Source organism: Musca domestica, unplaced genomic scaffold, assembly GCF_030504385.1.
Source record: "Musca domestica strain aabys unplaced genomic scaffold, Musca_domestica.polishedcontigs.V.1.1 34, whole genome shotgun sequence".
In the NCBI taxonomy this organism is placed as follows: Eukaryota; Metazoa; Arthropoda; class Insecta; order Diptera; family Muscidae; genus Musca; species Musca domestica.
The window spans coordinates 9173857-9198710 of record NW_026712313.1 but is presented as its reverse complement, the minus strand read 5'-3'; the positions used below and the strand labels follow the sequence as shown (position 1 = coordinate 9198710).

General features: G+C 35.8%; 1 protein-coding gene across 2 annotated transcripts in view; it reads right to left on the bottom strand.

The window, feature by feature from the left end:
• LOC101897758 (fibronectin type-III domain-containing protein 3a) overlaps window positions 1–24854 on the bottom strand; it is a 660976-nt gene that overhangs the window by 302383 nt on the left and 333739 nt on the right. Inside the window, exon 4 of one of the 2 annotated variants that reach the window (XM_059125594.1) lies at window positions 2492–3877. The exons of the other annotated variant lie outside the window; for it this stretch is intronic. Coding sequence (XP_058981577.1) covers window positions 2492–3575 — 1084 coding nt within the window. The 5' untranslated portion in view covers window positions 3576–3877. The remainder of the gene's footprint in view (window positions 1–2491; window positions 3878–24854) is intronic. 2 annotated transcript variants of the gene reach the window in all.

Genomic DNA, 24854 nt, shown 5'->3' with positions numbered 1-24854 from the left:
ATCTGCTAATCGCATTAATTTGCCATTGGACTAGGGTATCAGGAGGAGGTTTTCGATCCCTCAACAGCTTTTTTGTTTAGCATACCACTTTTCAAGGGTAAAAATGTTGAAAAGGAAAAACAATTTGAGTCGCCCTTCCAAAAAAAGGATAAAACAACAAAGTGAATACATTGTTGTTGAATCGCTAAAATTAATTGAAGTTCTTAAGGACGAATGACATGGGGGATAACATTTTACAAAAACAAAGTGTTTCTTTTAAGACCAGATAAATTACATTGTAATGCTAAGCATTTTAGTTATTGAAAATAGAGGAACTATCCGAAATATAAACGTGGATTTTTTAAATATTTTTATTCAAGGACCATCTAAGCCTTAAACGTGGATTTTTTAAATAAGTTTTTTCATGGACCATCCAAGCCTTGATCTTGGATTTTTTAAATAAATTTTTTCAACGACTATCCAAGCCATAACCCTGGATTTTTTAAATAAATTTGTTCAAGGACCTTCCAAGCCTTAAACGTGGATTTTTTAAATAAATTTTTCCCAGGACCTTCCAAGCCTTAAACGTGGATTTTTTAAATAAATTATTTCAAGGCCAAGCCTTAAACGTGGATTTTTTAAATAAATTATTTCAAGGCCAAGCCTTAAACGTGGATTTTTTAAATAAATTATTTCAAGGCCAAGCCTTAAACGTGGATTTTTTAAATAAATTTTTCAAAGACCATCCAAGCCTTAAACGTGGATTTTTTAAATAAATTTTTCCCAGGACCTTCCAAGCCTTAAACGTGGATTTTTTAAATAATTTTTTTCAAGGACCAGCCAAGCCTTAATCGTCTAAACGTCGATTCTTAAAATAATTTTTTTTCTAGGACCATCCAAGCCTTAAGCTTGGATTTGTTTGAATAATTTTTTTCCGCGATAATTTTATTTTTAAGAATTTTTCAAAGACCATTTTCAGCTACAGAGGCGTGGATTTTTAAGAATTTTTGAAACGACTATCCTCAGCTACAGAGGCGTGGATTTTTAAGAATTTTTGAAACGACTATCTTCAGCTACAGAGGCGTGGATTTTTAAGAATTTTTGAAACGACTATCCTCAGCTACAGAGGCGTGGATTTTTAAGAATTTTTGAAACGACTTTCCTCAGCTACAGAGGCGTGGATTTTTAAGAATTTTTCAAACGACAATCCACAGCTACAGAGGCGTGGATTTTTTAAGAATTTTTCAAAGACCCTCCTCAGTTGCAGAGGCGTGGATTTTTTAAGAATTTCTCAAAGACCCTCCTAATTTACAGAGGCGTGGATTTTTTAAGAATTTCTCAAAGACCCTCCTAAGTTGCAGAGGCGTGGATTTTTTAAGAATTTCTCAAAGACCCTCCTAAGTTGCAGAGGCGTGGATTTTTTAAGAATTTCTCAAAGACCCTCCTAAGTTGCAGAGGCGTGGATTTTTTTTAAGAATTTCTCAAAGACCCTCCTAAGTTGCAGAGGCGTGGATTTTTTAAGAATTTCTCAAAGACCCTCCTAAGTTGCAGAGGCGTGGATTTTTTAAGAATTTCTCAAAGACCCTCCTAAGTTGCAGAGGCGTGGATTTTTTTTAAGAATTTCTCAAAGACCCTCCTAAGTTGCAGAGGCGTGGATTTTTTAAGAATTTCTCAAAGACCCTCCTAAGTTGCAGAGGCGTGGATTTTTTTTAAGAATTTTTCAAACGACCACCTTCAAGGCAGTAGGCGTGGATTTTTTTTAAGAATTTTTCAAACGACCACCTTCAAGGCAGTAGGCGTGGATATTTTATAAATTTTTCAAGAATTTGGATTTTTTAAGAATTTTTCAAACGACCACCTTCAAGGCAATAGGCGTGGATATTTTATAAATTTTCAAGAATTTGGATTTTTTAAGAATTTTTCAAACGACCACCTTCAAGGCAATAGGCGTGGATATTTTATAAATTTTTCAAGAATTTGGATTTTTTAAGAATTTTTCAAAGACCCTCCTCAGTTGCAGAGGCGTGGACTTTTTAAGAATTTTTCAAACGACCACCTTCAAGCCAATAGGCGTGGATATTTTATAAATTTTTCAAACGACCACCTTCAAGCCAATAGGCGTGGATATTTTATAAATTTTTCAAACGACCACCTTCAAGCCAATAGGCGTGGATATTTTATAAATTTTTCAAAGATCCTCCTCAGTTGCAGAGGCGTGGACTTTTTAAGAATTTTTCAAACGACCATTGAATAGACGTGGATTTTTTAAGAATTTTCCAAAGACCATCATTAGTTGAAAAGTCGTCGATTTCTTAAGAATTTTTTTCAGTTGAAGTGGCGTGACTTTTTAAAGATTTTTTAAAAACCATTTTCTGGTAAAAATTGCATTAATTTTTCCAGAGTTTTCAGAGAATTGATGTAAAATTTTCAAGAAACTCGTTGAGGCAACTTTTTGTATTTTTTCTTATTTTTTTTTTCTCAAATTTAATAGATTAAAAAAATATTAACTCACCATAATCCGCTGGTATGGCACATATTGCCTGATGGTGATGTGGATGATGCTGGGGGCAAATGCCCTCGTGGGGATGCGGTGCAATGTAGTATTCCGTGGGGAAGAATTCCCCATGATATTGAATGTAAACAGGGCCCGCAGGCGGTGGTGGTGGAGCGGCGGCAACAACATTACCCCCACCATTACCACCACTGCCAACGCTATTGCCATTCGAACTAACCGAACTGGCCGTCGAGCCACTGGGCGACAAGCCACCGTGGCCGTTTTCCATTGCCTGGGAGCAGGGTGGAGCCGATTGGGGTGGTGGTGGTGCCGAGCCCGGTGGCAAAGGGCCATGGGGTGGACCATGATGTTGCATCGGGGGCGGTCCCACATGGTGGTGATGATGATGGTGATGTAGATGGGGTGGTGGTGGCGGCGGTGCCATTGGCCCACCGGCAGCCATGTGAGCCTGCATTGCTGCCACCAAGGCCATTTGTTGCTGATGCTGTTGCGGATGATGTACGGCACAGGGTAGAATCTGGGCCCCCTGTGGCGGCGTAGGTGTCTGATGCATTAGGGGCGGTGTGGCTGGCAGCGAGGGGTTTGACCCCGTGTCTGTGGGTGAAAGCTGAGATTGATGCTGCATTGTTGGGGGCGGACCGGGTGAGGGTGCCTGTGTCAAGAGTTGTCCCCCGCCACCTGCAGTCATGACATGTTGTATGTGGGCATAATGATGGGGCACGGATGTTATTTGTTGTTGCTGATGTTGTGGTGAGACTGTTGCTGGTGTAACTGGTTGTGGCACTACCATTACTATATCATCACTTGAGCTTAGAGGCTCTAATGCGGAGGCTGTTGAAGGTGTTGAGGCGGCCGAGACCGATGAAACGGAACACGCCGATGATGTGGAACAGGCCGACGATGAAGATGCTGATGATGAAGATGACGAACACGTTGATGATGTTGAGCTGTTCAAGACAGTGGCATTGGCAACATTGTCGCTTAAACTTGTTGATGTTGCTGTATCACAATTTTGTTTAGGGATATGTTGCTGGGATGTTTGTGTTTGTTCGTTGTTAGCAGCTACATTCATGCGCACCATATCCGCGGATTTTTTGTTTGTGGGTGTTTTAAAGGGGGGGTGGGATTTATTTGGATAATTTTTATTTGAAGTTATTTTTCTGCAATTTTTTTTTAATATTTTTCTCTTTTAGATCATATGTTTAGACACAATGTTGCTCAACATTGTTGCAGGGATTTTTGTATATAAATAATATTTTTTTTGGGTTTTTTAATTTTTTTTTTTAAATAAATTCGTGTTCGGCTTTTGGCAGTTATCAGTTTCTTTTTCTGGAGAATTTGAAATCTATTTAAAGTTTTTTATGTTTTTTTTCAATTCGAATGCTGCAAAAAGAAAATATTTAGCTTATCAGTATCAGTTTGACTTTGGAATGGAATGTGTGGAGGGACGGCTTCTAAACTCAACTTACGTTTCAGGGGCGAAATTATTATGGGTTGGCATTTTTTGTTTTTTGTGATAATAGCCAAGGTTATCAGGGAAATACGTTTTTTTAATAAAAGCAAGCAAGACCTTTTCAAATGCGCATCGGCGGGCGACATATAACAACATTTACATTGATTTAGGTCACTTTTGTGAAACAAAAAATCACAAAAATATATTTTAAATTTTTTTTTACGAATTCTTTAGGACAACATTTAAGATAAGAAACTTAAATTCAAATTCAAACTCAAAGACCATCCTCAGCTACAGAGGCGTGGAATTTTAAAGAATTTTTCAAATACCATCCACAGCTACAGATGAGTGGATTTTTTTAAAGAATTTTTCAAACAACCATCCTTCAGCTACAGAGGCGTGGATTTTTAAACGAATTTTTCAAACAACCATCCTTCAGCTACAGAGGCGTGGACTTTTAAAGAATTTTTCAAACAACCATCCTTCAGCTACAGAGGCGTGGATTTTTTAAGAATTTTTCAAACGACCATCTTCAGCTATAGAGGCGTGGATTTTTTAAGAAATTTTCAAACGACCATCCTTCAGCTACAGAGGCGTGGATTTTTAAAGAATTTTTCAAACAACCATCCTTCAGCTACAGAGGCGTGGATTTTTAAACGAATTTTTCAAACAACCATCCTCAGCTACAGAGGCGTAGATTTTTTAAGAATTTTTCAAACGACCCTCTTCAGATACAGAGGCGTGGAATTTTTAAGAATTTTTCAAACAACCATCCTCAGCTACAGAGGCGTGGAATTTTTAAGAATTTTTCAAACAACCATCCTCAGCTACAGAGGCGTGGATTTTTAAAGAATTTTTCAAACAACCATCCTCAGCTACAGAGGCGTGGATTTTTAAAGAATTTTTCAAACAACCATCCTCAGCTACAGAGGCGTGGGTTTTTTATGATTTTTTAAAAGTCTATCCTCAGCTACAGAGGCGTGGGTTTTTTATGATTTTTTAAAAGTTTATCCTCAGCTACAGAGGCGTGGGTTTTTTATGATTTTTTAAAAGTCTATCCTCAGCTACAGAGGCGTGGGTTTTTTATGATTTTTTAAAAGTCTATCCTCAGCTACAGAGGCGTGGATTATTACAGAATTTTTCAAAGACCATACTCAGCTACAGAGGCTTGAATTTTTTAAAAATGTTTCAAACGACCATCCAAAGCTACAGAGGCTTGGATTTTTAAGAATTTTTCAAACGACCATTCTCAGTTACACAGGCGTGGGAGTTTTAGGATTTTTTCCAAGTCTATCCTCAGCTACAAAGCCATGGATTTTTACAGAATTTTTGAAAGACCAACTTTTCACCAAAAGCCATTGAATATTAAGGAGTTATTTCTTCAAGAGCCTCCAAACCTTTCTTTGCCATTAAAATATTTTTTTTTTTTTGCATAAAATCATTATCAACTTGAAATTTGTCTTCGAATTTTTTTCCCACGAAATTTGCCATTTTGTTTGCCAAACAAACCGCCTCGAAAATGCCCAAATACCGCTGAGCATATAAATTAGTCAAAATCCAAATTATCTTTGACGACCTGAGACGTCATCACCATGGCAAATGGCAAACAGAGGCGGACCTCTTTTTTTTTTTTTTGGCTTTATCAGACAACGTCTTTAACACCAGAAACGCTAACGGCATACAAGTTAAGTAAATTTATTTTCTTTTGTAGAGCTGTACTCCAATGGCTGTTTCTTGTGTTGCTGTTTTTTTTTTTTTGCTGCTGTGATGAATAGGCAAACACTGATATCGTATTGCCGCTTTCAAATAATCCATTTCCGCAAATAATAAAAAAATCCGACATAGAAATAAAAACGACAATGAAGCACCAAACGGCAGTAGGCATCAGTGGGAGTTGAGTTAAAGCATAAGAAGCTAATAAATATTTATTTTATATAACAACAACAACAACAATAATAGCAAAAACAACATCAAGAAATAGGAATGAGATTAAATAAGTGGGACAGCAAAGTGGTCGATTTAAGAACTCTATGCTAGAGTGTGAAGATAAAAAGGGAAAGCTTTGGTAGGCCTTCCGCCAATGAAAACTTCCAGAAAAGCAACTGTGGGCTCATTTTGGCAGTAGGAGGTAAAGGTTCATTCACGGGAAAGTATTATGTTTAGAAGAAAAGTTTCAGAACCTCCGATGGGTGGTCATCTCTTGAAAGGAGCTTAGGACTTATAAGACCTTCAAAAGTCTTGTATACCTGATATTTTTAGACCATCTCAATAGGCGTAGATTTTCCACGTTAACATTTAGACCAAGAGACCTATTGACCACCTTTAGGCCGATAGGAGTTAACGTCTTAAGATTTTTTTTTCGAAGGTTATCTTCGGGTTTATAGGAGATAATTTTTTTTAGACCATCTTCCGCTCAGGCCAGTAGACGCGGCGAATTTAAAAAAAATGTATTTCAGGACCATCTTTAGGTCAATAATCATAGAATTTGTGATCACATTCTAGGAACAATATACGTGGAGGTTTCATAATTCGGGCAATAACGGAGGATTTTTGAGGAATTTCTATCATCTTCACAAGACCAATAAGCGTGGATTAATAAAAAAAAATCGAGGCCATCTTTAAGTCAATAGACGTGAATTCTTGAGAAATTGTTATTATCTTTCTGAGGCTAATTTCAAGACCATCTTCAAGTCTCTTAAGAAGTCAATAGTCCTGTCAATAGGATGGGATTTCTTAAGAAATGTTTCATTATCTTCCTAAGGTCATAGGAATTTTTGTATTATCTTCGCAATGCCAATAGCTTGGATTTGTTACGAAGTTTTCTAAGGCCTATAGACTTGGCCAATGGGTCTGAATTTTCAAGAATTTTTTCAACACCAACTTCAGGCCATTAGGCATGACTTTTTTAAGAATTTATTTATTACGTTCCTAAGGGCCATAGGCAGGGGCTTTTTTACGAATTTTAACAAGAAAAGTTTCATTATCATCCTAAGCCCCAAGGCGTGGATTTTTCAGAAATCTTTTATCATTTTCCCAAGGACAATAGCGGCGTGGATTTCTTTTAAAAATTATCCAAGACTTTCTAGACTAAAGTTAGCATCAATGGATCTGCCAATATTAGAAGATCTCCCAAAAGGTCTTCTGTCTAGCATACTTTCAAGGCCTAAAATACCTTGGAAATGTGCTTTGGCTCTACAGGACCTTCACTCGGCCTTTTGGTTCTGCCTTCGGTCTTCTTTTTATAGAAGAGTTTTAGAATATCCTATGTTTTTGCAATAGATTCCAATATTCTTCTGAAAGTATTCTCCTTATAGAAATACTTTAGAATTTGAAGTGCCTCAAAACATCTACAGAGGCCTTACTCTTATAGAAAACTATCGAATATTTATCTGTTTAGAGAAGATCTTCAAAAGTTCTTTTGTATGCAGAAATCTTTTGAAAGGTCTTTAGTCTCTCTCTGCCTAAAAAACAGATCCGAAGGTCTTCTTTCTTTGGAAGTCCTCCAGAAGGACTTTTTTCTACAAAAAATCTTCGAACAGCCTTCTCTCTATATTTATAAGGAACAAAGTCTGTAGAAGATCCTCGGAAGGTCTATTGTCTATAGAAAACTGTTGGCAGGTCTTCAGTCTATAGCAGACATATAAAAGGTCTTCTGTCACAAGAAGACCTGAAGAAGCTCTTTTGCCTAAAGAAAGCCCGAAAAATACCTTCTGCCTTAAGAAGACCTGAATAGGGTCTTTCGTCTATAGAAAACCTCTAAGAGGACCTTCTGAAGATCCTCTATCCATAGAAGACTTTGGAAAATCTATTGTTCACAGAAGACCTGAAACAAGTCTTCTGTCTATATAAGACCTTAAGCAGGTATTCAGTTTATAAAGTCCTTCAGAAGCTTTAATTTTCACAGAAAAATCTTCGAAAGATCTGAAGAGAAGATTTTGTCTATAGAGGATATTAGACGGTCTTCGGCCTACAGAATATCTAATGGAGGTTCTCCGCCTATAGAAGACCTGATGATGGTCTTCTGTCATTAGAATCCCTTCTGAAGGTCTTTAGCCTTTAGCACATCCGAAGAAGGTCTTCTTTCTATAGGGACCTGAAGAGGGTTTTCCGTCTATAGAAGACCTGATGAAATGTATAGGGACCTGAAGAGGGTTTCTGTCTATAGAGGACCTGAAGAAGGTCTTCTGACTATTAAAGATCGGAAGAAGGTCTTCTGACTATTAAAGACCTAAAGTGGATATGTGGATAAGAAGAAAGTCTCGTATCTACAGAAGACCTGAAGGGGCTCTTCTGTCTATAGAAGACATGTAAAGGGTCTTCTTTCTACAGAATACATTCAGAATATCTTCTTTCTATAGGAGATACGAAGAGAGTCGTCTGTCTGTAGAAGCCATTTAGGAGGTGTTTTTTTCTATAGAAGAGGAGGACTTCAGTCTAAAGAAGAAGGGAGGGACTTCAGTCTACAGAAGGAGGGAGGGACTTCAGTCTATAGAAGTCCTGAAGAAAGTCTTCTTTCTATAAAGACCTGAAGAGGTTCTTCTGCTTATAATGGAGTAAAGTGGAGGGAGGGACTTCAGTCTATAGAAGTCCTGAAGAAAGCCTTCTTTCTATAAAGACCTGAAGGGGTTCTTCTACTAATAGAGGAGCTGAAGTCGGTATCATGCCCATAGAAAGCATGAAGAAGGACTTCCGTTTATAGCAAACCTTCAAAGAATACCTCAGGAGGGGCTTCAGTTAACAGAAGTTTTGAAGAAAGTCTTCTTTCTATAAAGAAGAAGGTTCTTCTACTTATAGAGCACCTGAAGTGGGCATCATACCCATGGAACGCATGAAGAAGGACTTCCGTTTATAGAAAACCTTCAAAGAAGACCTGAGGAGGGGCTTCAGTTAATAGTAGTTTTGAAGAAAGTCTTCTTTCTATAAAGAAGAGGTTCTTCTAACTACGACCTAACTACGACCTAACTACCCACCTAAGTGGGTCTCTTATCCATAGAAGGCATGAAGAAAGTCTTCCGTTTATAGAAAACTTTCAAAAGTTTTGCTTGAACTGGAGAAGCTTCTTAAAGCCTTATATAAATTCATCATCAGTCTATAGGAGACTTTCGAAGGTCTTCCTTTTTATAGAAGTTTTAATAAGGCCTCCTGAAGATCTGCGGTCTATTATCTTATAAAGATACGAACTTCAGGGAATATTTTCCCTGAGAATCCTTCAGGAAGCATTCTATCCATACAAGACCATTAGATAGTCTGCTTAGGAGACCTCGAGATGGTTTAATGTTGATGGAAAGCTTGAGGAAATACTTTTTTCTTGAAAAGAAATCATCAGTCTAGAGAAGATATTCGGAATATATCAGAAGGTCTCCTGAAGAATTGCCGTCTGTTATGAAAAAAAGACCTTCGGGTAATATTTTGTCCATAGAATCCTTACGTCCCCCAGACCTTGGACATTCCAACAGGACTCAGCACCATCGCACTCAGCACGCGCCAACAATGAATGGTTACAAGATGAGTTTCCTCGCTTCATTTACAGCGCCCAATGGCCACCAAAATCTCCACATACCAATCCGTTGGACTATTGTGTCTGAGGTACTTTGGAAAGCAAAGTTGGCATTAAAAAATACCAAAGTGTCGATAACCTCAAGCAGGCGCTTGGCCGGGAATGGGCCAAAATACCGCAGAGCAACTTTCGGGCAGCGTGTGATTGTTTCATTGGCCGTTTCAAGGCCATAACTGGTGCCAAAGGTGACCAATTCGCACAAGTCTAAACTTAATCTAAAATTTGATGCTATTTCCGACATTTTTGCTTTCATTCAATAAAATATAAAAATTATGGCGTTTGACTTTGTTGCAGTTTTTTATCTCTCCATGTATGTCTAGGGATGGTGTCCTGTTAATGGAAGAGCTTCGTAAATTTTTTTTAGGAAGGAGTTCTGAAAGTCATCACTTGATATAAGGTGCTGTAAACGTGTGTAGTAAATCTTCGGAAGGTCTACTGTTACATAAATCCGACAGAATGAATATACTAGACTTCTCGAACTTGTATTGGTCCAAGGATCCAAGAGATATGAATTCGGTTCCCAATATCAATATTTAAAGTAAAAAATTGCATTGTCCTCAAAATATTCCGCTTTATTCTCAATTAAAACCTTTTTGGTTTAAGTTTCAACAATCGTATGCAATTGCATTCCATTGAATTTTCGGAGAAAAAAAAATCCGACTCAATAAAAAACCACATCGCAATTGTTTTGCACTTTCTTTCATGGCTTTCGATGAACTCATATTTCTTGTGAATGACAATTCAAACGTTTCGCAGCAAAAAATTAACCTTTAATGGCGTCGTTGTCATGGCACCAACAACAAGCGTGATTAATTTAATGCCATGATTTGATATGCCATTCACGTCGGCCACTTTTTCTCTTCTCTGCACTTTCTTCCTTTTTTTTTTTTGGCAAAAAAAAAAGGTTAATGAACCACAAAAATAATACTGCACTCGGTGCCAATTTTGAACAAAAAAAAAATGTACAAACCGGAGGAAAAAGCGTGAAATGCTGAAAAGCTAAATTGCCAACAAAGAGAAAAGTGCTCACACACACACTCCAAAAAAAAAAAAGCAGCTACGGCGACAATAATGGCAAGTAAATCCATTTTCAAAAAAAAAAAAAAAATACAAAAAAAACTAAAGCTGGAACTATAACTACAACTCAGCCGGCGAATGTACAATTGAACAAAAGCACCAGCAGCAGCACCTCATCAAATGTCTCTTCTTTCTCTCTCCGTCTGTCTGTCCGTCTATTTGTTTATCTGCTTGGTTGGTTTGCTGTCTGTCTGTATGTCTCTCTGCCAGCGAGTGCCAATAACAAACAACAATCTGCTGTTGTTATTGTGTTATTCGGCAGCCAGGAGGGGACAAAAAATAATTCCCCAAAATTCACACACAAACGACAGGAGTCTTGCTGCCTTTTTTTCTCTCAACCTCTTAAAAATTCATTTCCAAACAAGGTGTCATTCACACGGTTAAGTTCAACTCACCTAAAACGTTTTGAATGGCGTTTTTTTATCGCCTGGGTCTTTAACAATTCATTTCATTTCCAGAGGATTTGGGCAAAAACAACAACAATTTCATTAGGCACGAAATGTTTATTTAATAAAAAAATAAACTATATTTTTTAAATCCGGCTAGAAAATGAAAAAAAATATAGCAATGGAGCCACCACTGAACCTGAAATATTTAAATTCGTCTCATAGAAGACCAGAAGGGCTTCGCCTCATAGACGACTAGAAGGTCATCTTTTAGACGACCGGAAGGGGTTCGTCTAATAGAAGACTTGGATATCTTGTTTTGAAGGCCAAGAGTCTTCTTTTAGAAGACCAGAAGGTCTTCTTTTAGAAGTTCAGGAGGTCTTCTTTCAGAAAACCAGGAGGTCTCCTTATAGAAGACCAGAAGGTTTTCTTATAGAAGACCAGAAGGTCGTCTTATAGAAGACCAGAAGATCGTCTTATAGAAGACTAAAGATCTTCTTATAGAAGACTGAAGGTCTTCTTATGGATGACTGGAGGTCTTCTTATAGAAGACTGAAGGTCTTCTTATAGAAGACTGAAGGTCTTCTTATAGAAGACCAGAGGACTTTTTGTAGAAGACCAAAAGGTCTTCGCTTAGAAAGCCAGGAGGTCGTCTTTAAAAAGACAAGTCGGTCCTCTTTTAAAAGGCCAGGATGTCTTATTTTACAAGACCAGGAGGTCTTACTCTAGAAGACCAGAAGGTTGGATTATTGTATCTGGAGTATTTTGGAAAGCAAGGTTGGCACTAAAAAATACCAAAGTGTCGATTACCTCAAGCAAGCGTTTCGCCGGGAATGGGCCAAAATACCACAGAGCAACATTCGGGCAGCGTGTGACGGTTTCATTGTCCGTTTGAAGGTCATAATTCGTGCCAATGTTGACCAACTCGAACAACTCTAAACTTATTCTAAAATTTGGTGCTATTTCCGACATTTTTTACTTTCATTCAATAATTTTTTTTTAGAAAACCAGAAGGTCTTCTCATAGAATACCAGAAGGTTTTCTTATAGAAGACCAGGAGATCTTCTAATAAAAAAACTAGAAAGTCTTCTCATAGAAGACCAGATGGTCTTCTTATAGAAAATCAGAATGTCTTCTTATAGAAGATCAGAATGTCTTCTTACAGAAGACCAGAAGGTCTTCTCATAGAAGACCATAAGGTCTTCTTATAGAAGACCAGAAGGTCTTCTTATAGAAGACCAGAAGGTCTTATAGAAGACCAGAAGGTCTTCTTTTAGAAGTCCATGAGGTCTTATTTTAGAAGACTAGGAAGTCCTCTTTTAGAAGACCAAGAGGTCTTTTTTTAGAAGACAGGGCGGTCTTCTTATAGAAGGCCAGGAGGTTTAATTAGAAGACCATGCATCTTCTTTAAAATGGCCAGGTGTTCTTATTTTAGAAGACCAGGAGGCCTTTTTAGGAAACCAGGAGGCCTTTTTAGGAAACCAGGAGGTCTTCTTTTAGAACACCAGGAGGGCTTCGTCTCATAGAAGACCAGGAGGGCTTTGTGTCTTCTTATAGAAGACCAGAAGGTCTTCTTATAAAAAACCAGAAGGTCTTCTTATAGAAGACCAGAAGGTCTTCTTATAGAAGACCAGAAGGTCTCCTTATACATGACCAGTAGGTTTTCTTATAGAAGACCAGTAGGTCTTCTTATAGAAGACCAGAAGGTCTTCTGATAGATGACAAGAAGGTCTTCTTATAGAAGACCAGAAGGTCTTCTTATAGAAGACCAGAAGGTCTTCTTATAGAAGACCAGAAGGTCTTCTTATAGAAGACCAGAAGGTCTTCTTTAAAAAGACCAGAAGGCCTTCTTTTAGAAGACCAGAAAGTCTTCTTTTAGAAGATCAAAAAGTCTTCTTATAGAAGACCAGAAGATTTTCTTATAGAAGACTAGAAAGTCTTCTTATAGAAGACCAAAAGGTCTTCTTTTGGAAGACTAGGAAGTCCGCTTTTAGAAGACCAAGAGGTCTTTTTTTAGAAGACCGGGTGGTCTTGTTATAGAAGACCGGATGGTCTTCTTATAGAAGACCAGAGGGTCTTCTTATAGAAGACCAGAAGGTCTTCTTATAGAAGACCGGATGGTCTTCTTATAGAACACCAGAAGGTCTTCCCGTCTGTCTCTCTTCCTGGTATTTTCAAGATGAATTAGCTGAAGATGGATTAGCTGAAACCATATCTTTTAGAACAGCTGAAGCATGGGCTACAGAGCAGATGACACATCACCTGACGTCGAAGAGCTGATGAAGGCATTAGCTGATCTACGATGATACCATCAACTGATTTTCCATGGGATATCTGACCAGAGGACACCTGACCTAATTTTCTAGATATATCCCTGTAGAAAAGCTAATGATGCTGATCTATATTTCCATACAACAGCTGATGATAAACTCAGTTGATCAATATTTCTGAAAAATATCCGGATCATAATCTTTTGGTGAAAGTAAACTGGCGCCCAAGCAACGACATCTTTGAAACAATTCCGTGGTTCACTACTCCACCCTAGTGTCCATAAACAAAGCTGATGATGCCTCAGTTGATTCATAGTTCTAAAAAATATCCGGTTTATAATCCATAGCCGAAAGTAAAGTGGCGCCCAAGCAACGACATCTTTAAAAAAAAATCCATGGCTCACAACTCAACCATAGTTTCCAAAAAAAAAAACTGATAATGAACTCAGTTGCTCCATATTTCTAAAAAATAGCCGGTTCATAAAAGTGGCGCCCAAGCAACGACGTCTTAGAAAAAATTCCATGGCTCACTACTCCACCCTAGTGGCCACAAAAAAAAGGTGATGAACTCAGTTGCTCCATTTTTCTAAAAAATATCCGGTTTATAATCCATCGTCGAAAGTAAAGTGGCGCCCAAGCAAAGGCATTTTTAATACAATTCCATGGCTCACTACTCCACCTTAGTGCCCACAAAAAAAAAAAAACTGATAATGAACTCTAAAATTCTATGACTCACTACTCCAACTTAATATTCATTCTACAGTTGGGCTTTGTAATAATGAACCCAGTTTCTCTGGGACGCTGGGAAAAATGCCAAGACAAAAATTAAATAATTAATTAAAATAGACAACTGTAATTTCCCAATTAATAATAAATATTTTTCCAAAAGCTTCTTTGCAGCGACTGACATTTATAGAGGAAAAAAAACGCCACACAACATTCCCTCTTCAAAAACTGGCATTGATTACAGCCCTCAACGATTTCTGAGAAACGTTGAAGAAAATTAAAATTGATTGAATATTATGTTATTTAAACACAAGGCAATAAAAACAAATCTACAGCCACAAAAGCAATCGCAAATCATTCACTACATTAATGCAGTTCGCGGAATTCGATAAAAATGGAAGTGCTTGGAAATGGAGATACTGCCAGAAGGAGAAGAAAAAGAAGACCAATAAACGTCACTGGGAATTCTTATACAATGTATTTATAATCGTTCAAGGCCACAATGTGGGCAAAAATTGATTTTCAATATATTTCGCAATTAAAATAATTATTAAGAATTTTTTTAATTAAAAATCGTGATTTCTTATGCGTTTTTTTGGGGTATAATGAACTTAAGGAGAATAATAATTTTTAGTTGCTATGCGGAAAGTATTTTTATAATTAGTTTTGCTGGATATGAGAAATGGGTAAATACCCAAATTTGTATATTTTATATAAGCATAATCCGTTTATGATGAATTCTATTTTTTTTTTTATTTTACTTTGTATCCGTTGACTAGGAAAGTGTAATTTTTAATTACTCAAATTAAGAGTAAAAATAAAAATTGTTCGAAAAAAATATGAATTTGTACAAACAAACGAAAATTGCAATAAATCCGTGCTATTGTATTATATTGTACAGTTACGCCATCTACACTTCAATTTTTTTCAGATGGGAAGAAGTCATATCTAGAGGGCAGTCAATTATTAAAAAAATAAATAAATATACTCTCTATCGCCAGAAGACTATTCTTTTAGTGCTCAATAATATCATGTCGAAAAGAAAACCACCAAAGACGAAATTGTCATTGAAGTATAGATGGCGTTGAATGTAGTGTCAATTTTGGCTAATATTCAATATTTGCTGCACAAACAACTTCAAATTGGTGGAAGCTATATCCATATCTTAACCGATTTCGATAAAATTTGGAAGAGGTATTTCTGAGCTGTCTTTCATATATTTACCCGAATGTCAAAAATAACAAATCGGATGAACAATATATATACAGGGTTGCCCATATTCGACGGACCCATGTTTTTTTTAAATCAAAGAAAAAAATAAAAATTTGGCGGTTGGCAATGTTAATCATTTAATTTGTTGCAAGTAGATTTGTTTACATCAATTTTTGAATATGATATCTCTCAAATGGCCGTCTCTGGCGTTGATGACATATTGTGCCCTTTTTGCTGCATTTTCCATCGTTTTTGCCAACATTTCGGCCGGAATAGCGGCTGTTTCTTCACGAATGTTGTCCTCGATCTCTTCTACGGTCCTTGGCTTGTTAACGTAAACCTTTGACTTCAAACATCCCCACAAGATGAAGTCAGGCGGCGTCAAATCGGGCGAACGCGGTGGCCAGTCCAAATCACCACTTTTCGACATCAAACGGCCGGGAAACAAATTCTTCAGAACATCGATTGTTATGCGACTTGTGTGCGGTGGAGCGCCGTCTTGTTGAAACCAGAACTGCCTCATACGCTTTCGACGAATAATTGTCATCACAAAACTGGTCATCATGTCGCGATAACGCTCCTGATTGATGGTAACAGCATGGCCATTTTCATTTTGGAAGAAAAACGGCACAATGACCGTTTTCGCACTAACGCCGCACCAAACTGTAACTTTTTCGTCATGAAGCGGCACTTCTTGAATCTCCTGAGGATTTTCAGTGGCGTAAAAACGGCAATTTTGCTTATTTACGGTCCCATTCAGTGTGAAATGGGCTTCATGGGACATGATAATTTTGTTCCAAAATTGCTCGTCATCCTCGGCCATTTCGATGACTCTTTGGGCCCATTCCAATCGACGAGTCTTGTCCGCAGGCAACATTCTTTGCGTCAATTGAATTTTGTACGGGAACAAATGCAAATCAATGCGAATAATCCGTTGTAAAGTGGACCGAGCCATGCCCAACTGATGAGAACGGCGTTTTTGGGACGTTCTTGAGGACCTCTTAACACTGACTCGTACGGCAGCGATATTCTCGGCCGATCGCCTTGGTCGAATTTTATATGGCCTCTTCGGATTAGAAAGAGCTTTACCAGTCGAAAATTTTTCGTTTAAACGCTTAATGGTGTTCTTAGAAGGCGCACTTCTCACATTTTTTAATGTTTTAAAAGCACGTTGAGTTTTCACAATTGACTTCTTCTGTTGAATGTAAATTTCAACTAGTTCATAGCGCTCGCGTGGATTTTATGCTTGTTTTGGTTATTCAAAGTTTGAGCCTTTGTGGGAGAGATATCAGAAGGAATGGTTCGATCTCCACCATTTTTATAACGAACCTTGTGCTGGTAGAAATATTGAAACGCGCCAAGTTTGTTTGGAATCAGATGTCAATTTCGCGTTTTTGAAACTTCAGGTCTGTTAAGATAAATTCAGAATTTAACTAGCGAAGACACAAACCACGAATTTAACATAGAAAATAACAGCGCTCTGTTAACGTTAACAGAGCCAAACGAATATAGCTGTTTCCTTAAAAATATTAACTTATATTAATTTTTTATATAAAACGGCAAAATAATAACCATATCTACATAAATTATCATATCATCATAAATTATTGTTACAAAGACTGCAAGGTTAGAACCATCCATTAACTTGTAACACAATCGTATGTGGCAGGACATACTTTCAACCCACAACGCCTTCCAGGATTTTTCTTCCGGGTCAACATACATATCAATGGAAAGCTTACGAATAGCACTATCCATTGACATCATAAAAAGTTTAGAATTTTTGGATAGTTTCCGAGGTATTTGACCATTTCTGGTGAAATCCTTTGAACAGGATAATTCCATTGGCCAATACGCTTTCCAGGATCTTTCTTCCCGGTCAACATATATATCAATGGAAAGCTTACGAATAGCACTATCCATTGACATCATAAAAAGTTTAGAATTTTCGGATAGTTTCCGAGGTATTTGACCATTTCTGGTGAAATCCTTTGAACAGGATAATTCCATTGGCCAATACGCTTTCCAGGATCTTTCTTCCCGGTCAACATATATATCAATGGAAAGCTTACGAATAGCACTATCCATTGACATCATAAAAAGTTTAGAATTTTTGGATAGTTTCCGAGGTATTTGACCATTTCTGGTGAAATCCTTTGAACAGGATAATTCCATTGGCCAATACGCTTTCCAGGATCTTTCTTCCCGGTCAACATATATATCAATGGAAAGCTTACGAATAGCACTATCAATTGACATCATAAAAAGTTTAGAATTTTTGGATAGTTTCCGAGGTATTTGACCATTTCTGGTGAAATCCTTTGAACAGGATAATTCCATTGGCCAATACGCTTTCCAGGATCTTTCTTCCCGGTCAACATATATATCAATGGAAAGCTTACGAATAGCACTATCCATTGACATCATAAAAAGTTTAGAATTTTCGGATAGTTTCCGAGGTATTTGACCATTTCTGGTGAAATCCTTTGAACAGGATAATTCCATTGGCCAATACGCTTTCCAGGATCTTTCTTCCCGGTCAACATATATATCAATGGAAAGCTTACGAATAGCACTATCCATTGACATCATAAAAAGTTTAGAATTTTCGGATAGTTTCCGAGGTATTTGACCATTTCTGGTGAAATATTTTAAAAAGTGTAATTCCATTGTAAACTGTTCATTCAGTCTGATTTTTCTGAACAATATGGGTATAAATGGAAAGTGAATCAAATAGAAAAGTTATTAGAGAAAAAAAATCGAACCCGGGACCCAGTCGGCGAAAAGAACCACGACACGACCAGCTTGAAGGTTAGACTACCGCACTATCCGAGTGGATGCTAGCTTATTCGCAATATGTAAACATTTTGCAATAAAAAAATCGATAAAACAGCAAAAAACTTTTGGCGCAAAGACAGCTTGAGTTATGCACATTCCTATGTTAATAACATTATCAAAATGTTTTTTTTTTTTAACATTAAAGGGTGTTAACTATAGATTTTTTTTTATATTCTATTCTGAGTTTGAAAAAATCTATAGGAAATGAATTCTTTCGAACATTACAAAACTTAGTATCCATTCCACCCATCGTAAAATGTAGAGAAAGTCTGGATAGATTTAGAGGAATATGGTAATTTCTTGTGAAATACTTTGAACAGGATAATTCCATTGGTCAATCAAAATTACATTTTTCAATAAATCAAAACATTTAATTAATATAACAAACAATATTTATTAATAACAAAAACAATGATTATTATTATGATGACCAGTTTTTATATATATATATTAACTTTTAAGTAAGGAATTCAGGTTTGATTGTGTTAATTTCAATGTGAAACACTTATAAATTTGGAATTAGTATATTTATATACATACATATATACATGTTTTTAACTTTTAAGTTAGAAATTCAGGTTTGATTGTGTTAATTGCAATGTGAAACACTTATAAATTTAACAAAAATAAATAGTTATGTAAATTATTAGTTATGTAAAGTTGCACTAACCAAATCATTGTGACTTTTTATACGTGCGCGATGTTAATGACTTTTGTGTAATGGCCAGAACATTACGTGCAGGAATGGTTCATTGGATAAAGATACGAAATAAATTTATTTACAAACTTACGATGTGCCAAGGAATGTATTCAACGTCGGAACGACAGATGCACTCTTAAAATGGTGTAAGTTGAGTTACATTGCCGTTTTTATAGAAAAGGATATAGCAAAACGGTACATGCACAGATTGGAGCAGAGTATTAATAAATAATGTTAGGTTAACGGTTAAGCATATATTCAAGCTGTGTTGCAATTAGGAAATTAATGAACAAAAACGGAGGTAGTCATCCGGCAGATGGCTGAATAAGTATACAATGGCTGAAAAGAACAATAAACAACAGTTTTTGTACACTTTTATGCATTATAAGCGGAACAAATTAATATTCGGTAAATATGGCTAAAAACAGTAACATTTATTTATGAAAATGTAGAGTTAACTTAAATGACAAAGTATAAAGAAATATTATAATTCAAATCTTTGTTGGACTATATTAAAAAAATATGTCCTATATTGACAAATTGTATGGTAATTGTGCTTTATAGAAAAAAATAAACACGAGTGATTCCAAGAGATCATTGGCATTGTTTTCAAATAGGAACAAAAAGTGCAATCCCAACTTTTAGGGAATCATCAGACAATGATTATGTTCGTATATGGAGAAAAAGTAGATGTAAGATTGCAGGAGGCTGATGAGATTGTAGTAGACTTTTTCAGTTGAAATAATAATTACGGGATCAATACAGTAGATTATAAAGAAGACTTAATGATTGAAGGCATGTGTATCGGTGTATGAATGTTGTTGACGCATAGGTGTAATATATAAAAATCCTTTAAAAGTCTGGTAGCCAGTCAGAACTATTCAGGTCAAAAACTCAAAATAATTCGGACTGGCTTCCAGACAATGACATTATTAGAAAGTTTGCATCGATTTGACAAAAATATTGAAGCATATAAATTTTGGATGTAATTTTCATAAGATCTCTGGCTAGATCTGAGGTGATTATTGAAATTGTTTGTTGAGTATATCTAATTTTATTGCATCAACTCGAAACAAGATGTTGTCTTAAATGAATATGTAGAATATTTTTACCGTGCTTTGTAGGAAGTTTTAAACCGTATATTAAAAAACCAACATTGGCCAAAAGGTTTGTGTATTCCAAAGAATCTTAATTCGAAAATTTTAAAAGTTACAGAAGATCGGGAACATGTTTCTCTATTTAGGTTACTTTTTTATATTCAAAGCGCTGATACACTCGTTGTCTATTTTTTGCTCTACGTTAATAATCTGCGGAATTTTCTTTTTAATTATTGAAAAAAATAATTTTTTCGCAAAGTGTAATGGAACTATATACATGCGAAAAATAGTATGATGAGTTAAAATATCTCTTTAACTGTAAATTTTTGCAAAGCAAAAAAGGCATTTATCGAAATTTTCATCCTCAAAATTACGCTTTAAATGACGCTTAAAATAATGCTTAAAATAAAAGTGACAACACCCATTGCATGAGGGGCGTGAACAGCAACTACATACATTTTCATTACAATCAATTCCGCAGTGCAAGCAAACTTCTGTCATGTCATCCGAATTTTTTAAAAACGCCTCCTTCATATCTTTCCTGTATAAGCTAGGTGCTTTAAGCTTTGTTAAGTCTTCATTATTTAAGAACCCTGCAACATATTGACACACGAATACACCACAGTTTACATCATCGGTTTGTAAACTGTGCTGTAAACGAGAAATGGTATAATCTTCAAGTTTTGTAAAGTTTTTAAAAGTTTTAAAAAATGATTCAATTTTCGCTTGAGATTCTCCTAGTGGGTTAAGATATGAAAATGTTTTCATTTCAGTATCTACGTACACCAGAGTGAAGTGCCCTGGCTCGAACACAGGTATGAAAATATAAGTAAACTGTTGTAATATACTAGCATAATTTATATGAGTTTTCTTTTCTATAAAGATGTTAGCTCCTTCTTCACAAGAAAAGGCGTAACATTTTTTATCCGAATTGAGAAGCAGAATTTGAATGTATAAATCTATAATATTTTCATACAACCTAGTATGCCCATTTAAAGTTTTAAATTCCTGCAAGTCGATGGTAGGTGGTGATATTCGTTTGATATTTAACTTTTCTTGGACGTTTTTGAACCTAAGTAGTATATACCTATATTCTGCAACATTTCTGGGGAGAGAACTCACGTCGGACACAGCTTTTTTTATAAGTTCTTCTTTTGTAATTTTTTTCATGGCTTTTTTTGGCGTCCGTTTCCATTTTTCTTCGTCCATTTTCACTTTTGTAAAAATGGGCTCTCTAATTTCCATTTTAAAACTATCTACAATTTCTTCAGCTTCCTTTAGTCGAGCTTCCACAAATGTCCTAGATATGCGAACATATTCCGTAGGCCTCAGATTCCTGTTAAAGTTGAGATTGATATTTTTATTTAAATTAAAGTACGACTCCACGGAACTGTTAGAAACACGCGTATGAATTTTGTCTATAAAGGCACCCATCATATTTGTCCATATGGGGAGATACGGAGCATATTTTTTTAAAAATAAGGATGCAAACGTTTCCGAAAAATATTCATTTTGGGCACCTTCAAAATCGTAGACGATTTCTACATTTTCCAAAATACGTAACGAATCTTTGTAAAAAGGGCTGTTTTTGTAAGCAGCGTTAACCCCAGGATCATCTTGAAGGGTGGCTTCGTATTTTTCTTTTGTTTCTAATTGACTTTTCAGGCCGTTTTCTATGGAGTCAGAAAAAACATCTCCGCTTTGAAATTTTCTTAAAAATAAAATTGAATTTTCTACTGCATCGGTTTTTTTTTTCATTGCCTAAAACTGTAAAAAAATGTCCCACCCAATGGAGGTATGTTTCATAATAACTTATATTAAGACATTTCCATATTTGCACTTTAATAAATTTAACTGTTTCTACATTTGTATATACCGATTTTATGTCCTTTTCAACCATTCGTATGAAATGGGCACAACAAATCTGCAAAACAACTACCTTTGGGTTTTCATTATTTGTACAGTAATGATAGCACTGTTTAATATATAATTCTAAATTGCAGTTATTTATACCTTTCATTACTGCGTTCATTAACACAGTGCTCCAATCTGTGCAAATGCGCTTCGAAATCGGCCATCGTATTCCATTTATATTACAAAATGTCTCCAAAGACAACAGGAAATTGGTGACATTATTTGCGTAATGGCTTGTGAGAAACGCCTCCGCTACGGGCAATATAATTCCTTCCTTTTTTTCGTTACAAAAACGTGCCACCAATGTATATAAAAAAACCCTTTTGCTATCTGGGTCATATTTTTTTAAAATACTTCCCGTTGAGTCGAAGTATAGTGTTTCATGACTCATGTTTATTAATAAATTTTTTTTAGTGTGCAATATCTTAATTTGTCGTTTAGACGTTAAATACATTTCTTGGGGTAGCGCTACTTTATAAATATACTCTTTCCAATTTTTATCTCCATACATTTTTACTAAATCTATATGGATATCCGTATCCCTATCTAGTGAGCGCATTTCCTCGTGTTTTATCTTCCTTGCTACGCTTCTCGAAGGAACATCCTGATCATTACCTAAAAGCCTAAGTTGTCTCGATTGTTTGGCAAGTTGCTTGTCCCGAAAAACAGCGGGCTTAATATTTTTTAGATCTAGTTTAGCGATTTCTCGTCGCTTCCCTCTGATCTGATAACATTTTTTTACTTGTGGGTGTTTTGCTTCTTTACTTGTGCTATATATGTCAACTGACATTCTAGTAGTTTTTAAGTGAATAACAAACTTGTGGCTAGCACAACCATACTTGTAGTATTTACACCTAGCGTACAATAGTAAAGTTCCTTTATTTTTGCTGTACTTAAAGGAACAGTAATTTAATTGACACACATTATTAAAATATTGATATTTAACACGAACAATGTCTTCAAAATATTTAATGGGCAATGGATCAGCGTTATTTTTAAAAAAAAGTTCTTCCTCTTCTGTAAAAGTTATTTCTTGATTTTGTTTAATGTATATATTAGGCGTTTGTTTCACTTCTTCCGGTTGTACAATTATCACTAATTTATTGGGCTTTTTACTTATTTTATGTTTGCTTCTAATAAGTGCGTATTGTTCTAATACTGTAGTATCTTTTTTTGACACTTCAATTTCATCACCAATATTTTGTGTACACTCCATCGACGAATTATGATTTTCGTTTATATTTTCGACGGTATTTTCGAAAGATATCTCAATGTTGTTATTTTCCATATATTTGGTTGAAGACAAAATTACATCTTCATTAAAAATTTCGATGCTGTTGGTAATTGGTACTTCAGCATTATTGTAAAAATATTGGGTTTCTTTATGTTCTTCCGCGGCATACTGTATATCTTGAAAATTTTGCTTGTCGGGTTCCAACACGTTTAATTTCATTACGTCGTCTTTGTGACTATTGTAATTAATTTGCAAGACATGCAACATTTCATCGAAGATATTTAGAGCATTATTGTCGATTGCATGTCGGTGTGATTCGTCCAAAATCTCTGCTAAGGTTGCATATTTTGAATCCTATGAAGAATTTTCAGTTAAATGAAAGCAAATAAGCACATATATAAGATGTAAAGATAGTTATTTACGAAAGTAATTAACAAAAATCTAAAAAAAGGATTTGGAGTTGGGCCGGGACGAACGTTTGGTAAACTTGTCTATGGCGACTTTAATTTCCCACATAGAAGGGAGTATTATCAAACTTAGGTCGAGTTCGAGATTGGGCAATATCTCCGCCACTCCTAATACCTCCGCCACAAGGGGTCAAAAATTTGAATATAAAAAGAATTTGAATATATATATTAAAAACTATTTTCGGGAGAGGTTGAAGAAATAGTGAATCGATATATCCCACGTATTACAAATGTAAGGGACTTAAACACCAAATCGGATGAAACATATATATAGGGGCTATACCTACAACTGAACCGATTTTCTCCAAATTAGATTTACTTTCTTCTAGAATTCGGCCGGATGTGGATGTGCATTTGGGCTAATAGAAGCCATTTGGTGCACAATAAACCTGAAATCGGACGAAGATATATATGGGAGCTATATCTAAATTTGAACCGATTCTCACTAATTTCAATAGGGTTCGTCCTTGGGCCAAACAAATATTGTTTGGAAAATTTAAACTCAATCGGGCAATAAATGCGAACTGTACTTTGTTTACAAAAATACATGGACAGATAGACAGACGGACGGACATGCATAAATCGACTCAAAATGTGATTCTATGCAGATAATCAAAAGGAATTATGGGTCTATCTCGTTTCCTCTCAATGTTACAAACAAATGCACAAAGACTTAATACACTTATCACTATATGGTCAAGGGTATAAAAACGTTTAAATACAATATTCTCATTTAAAAATTAATTATAACTCTTTTAAATTTGAATTCTACACTAATATTCTCTGCGAAAATGTCTGGTCCGCCTCACGCGGACAAAAATGTAACTTTCATCATTGGACCTAACAATCACCAAACCTTTCTCATATTTTCAAGAACAAAATTAACTACAATATGCTGCTAACGTCGGTACTAATATAGGTATTAACAGCACATAGAAAAATACTAGTGTCCTCACGTGTATGTTTAAAATGTATATAGATAAAACAATACTTACGGCGTATTTAAACAAATAAAACAATTTCTTTTTATGGGCGTCACTCTCGCCAAAACTCTTTAACCCTTTCAACGAGGACAGCTTTTTTGCCTTAGAAAAAAAATCGTCAAATAGTGGATTATTTTTCCACATCAAAAAATCTTTTAGGTCAATTCCTTCTTCCTTTCTTTTTAAATAATATATTTTTCCAAAAGAACGGAAAAAATTCGCCATTATTTGTTGATTCATTTTTGGTACAAAAAATACAAAATTTTATGAGAGAAAATCTAATGGAATAATGAAATTGCACGGAGAATATTGCCTTTGCAAAAAAAAACTCTTGATATTCTTACATGTTCACCAAGATTTTTATTTACATTCATAATCTAGCAAAGAGAACACGACAGGTTTACTCATTGGAGTTTGAGAGAAAAGTTGTTAATTTGTATACGATA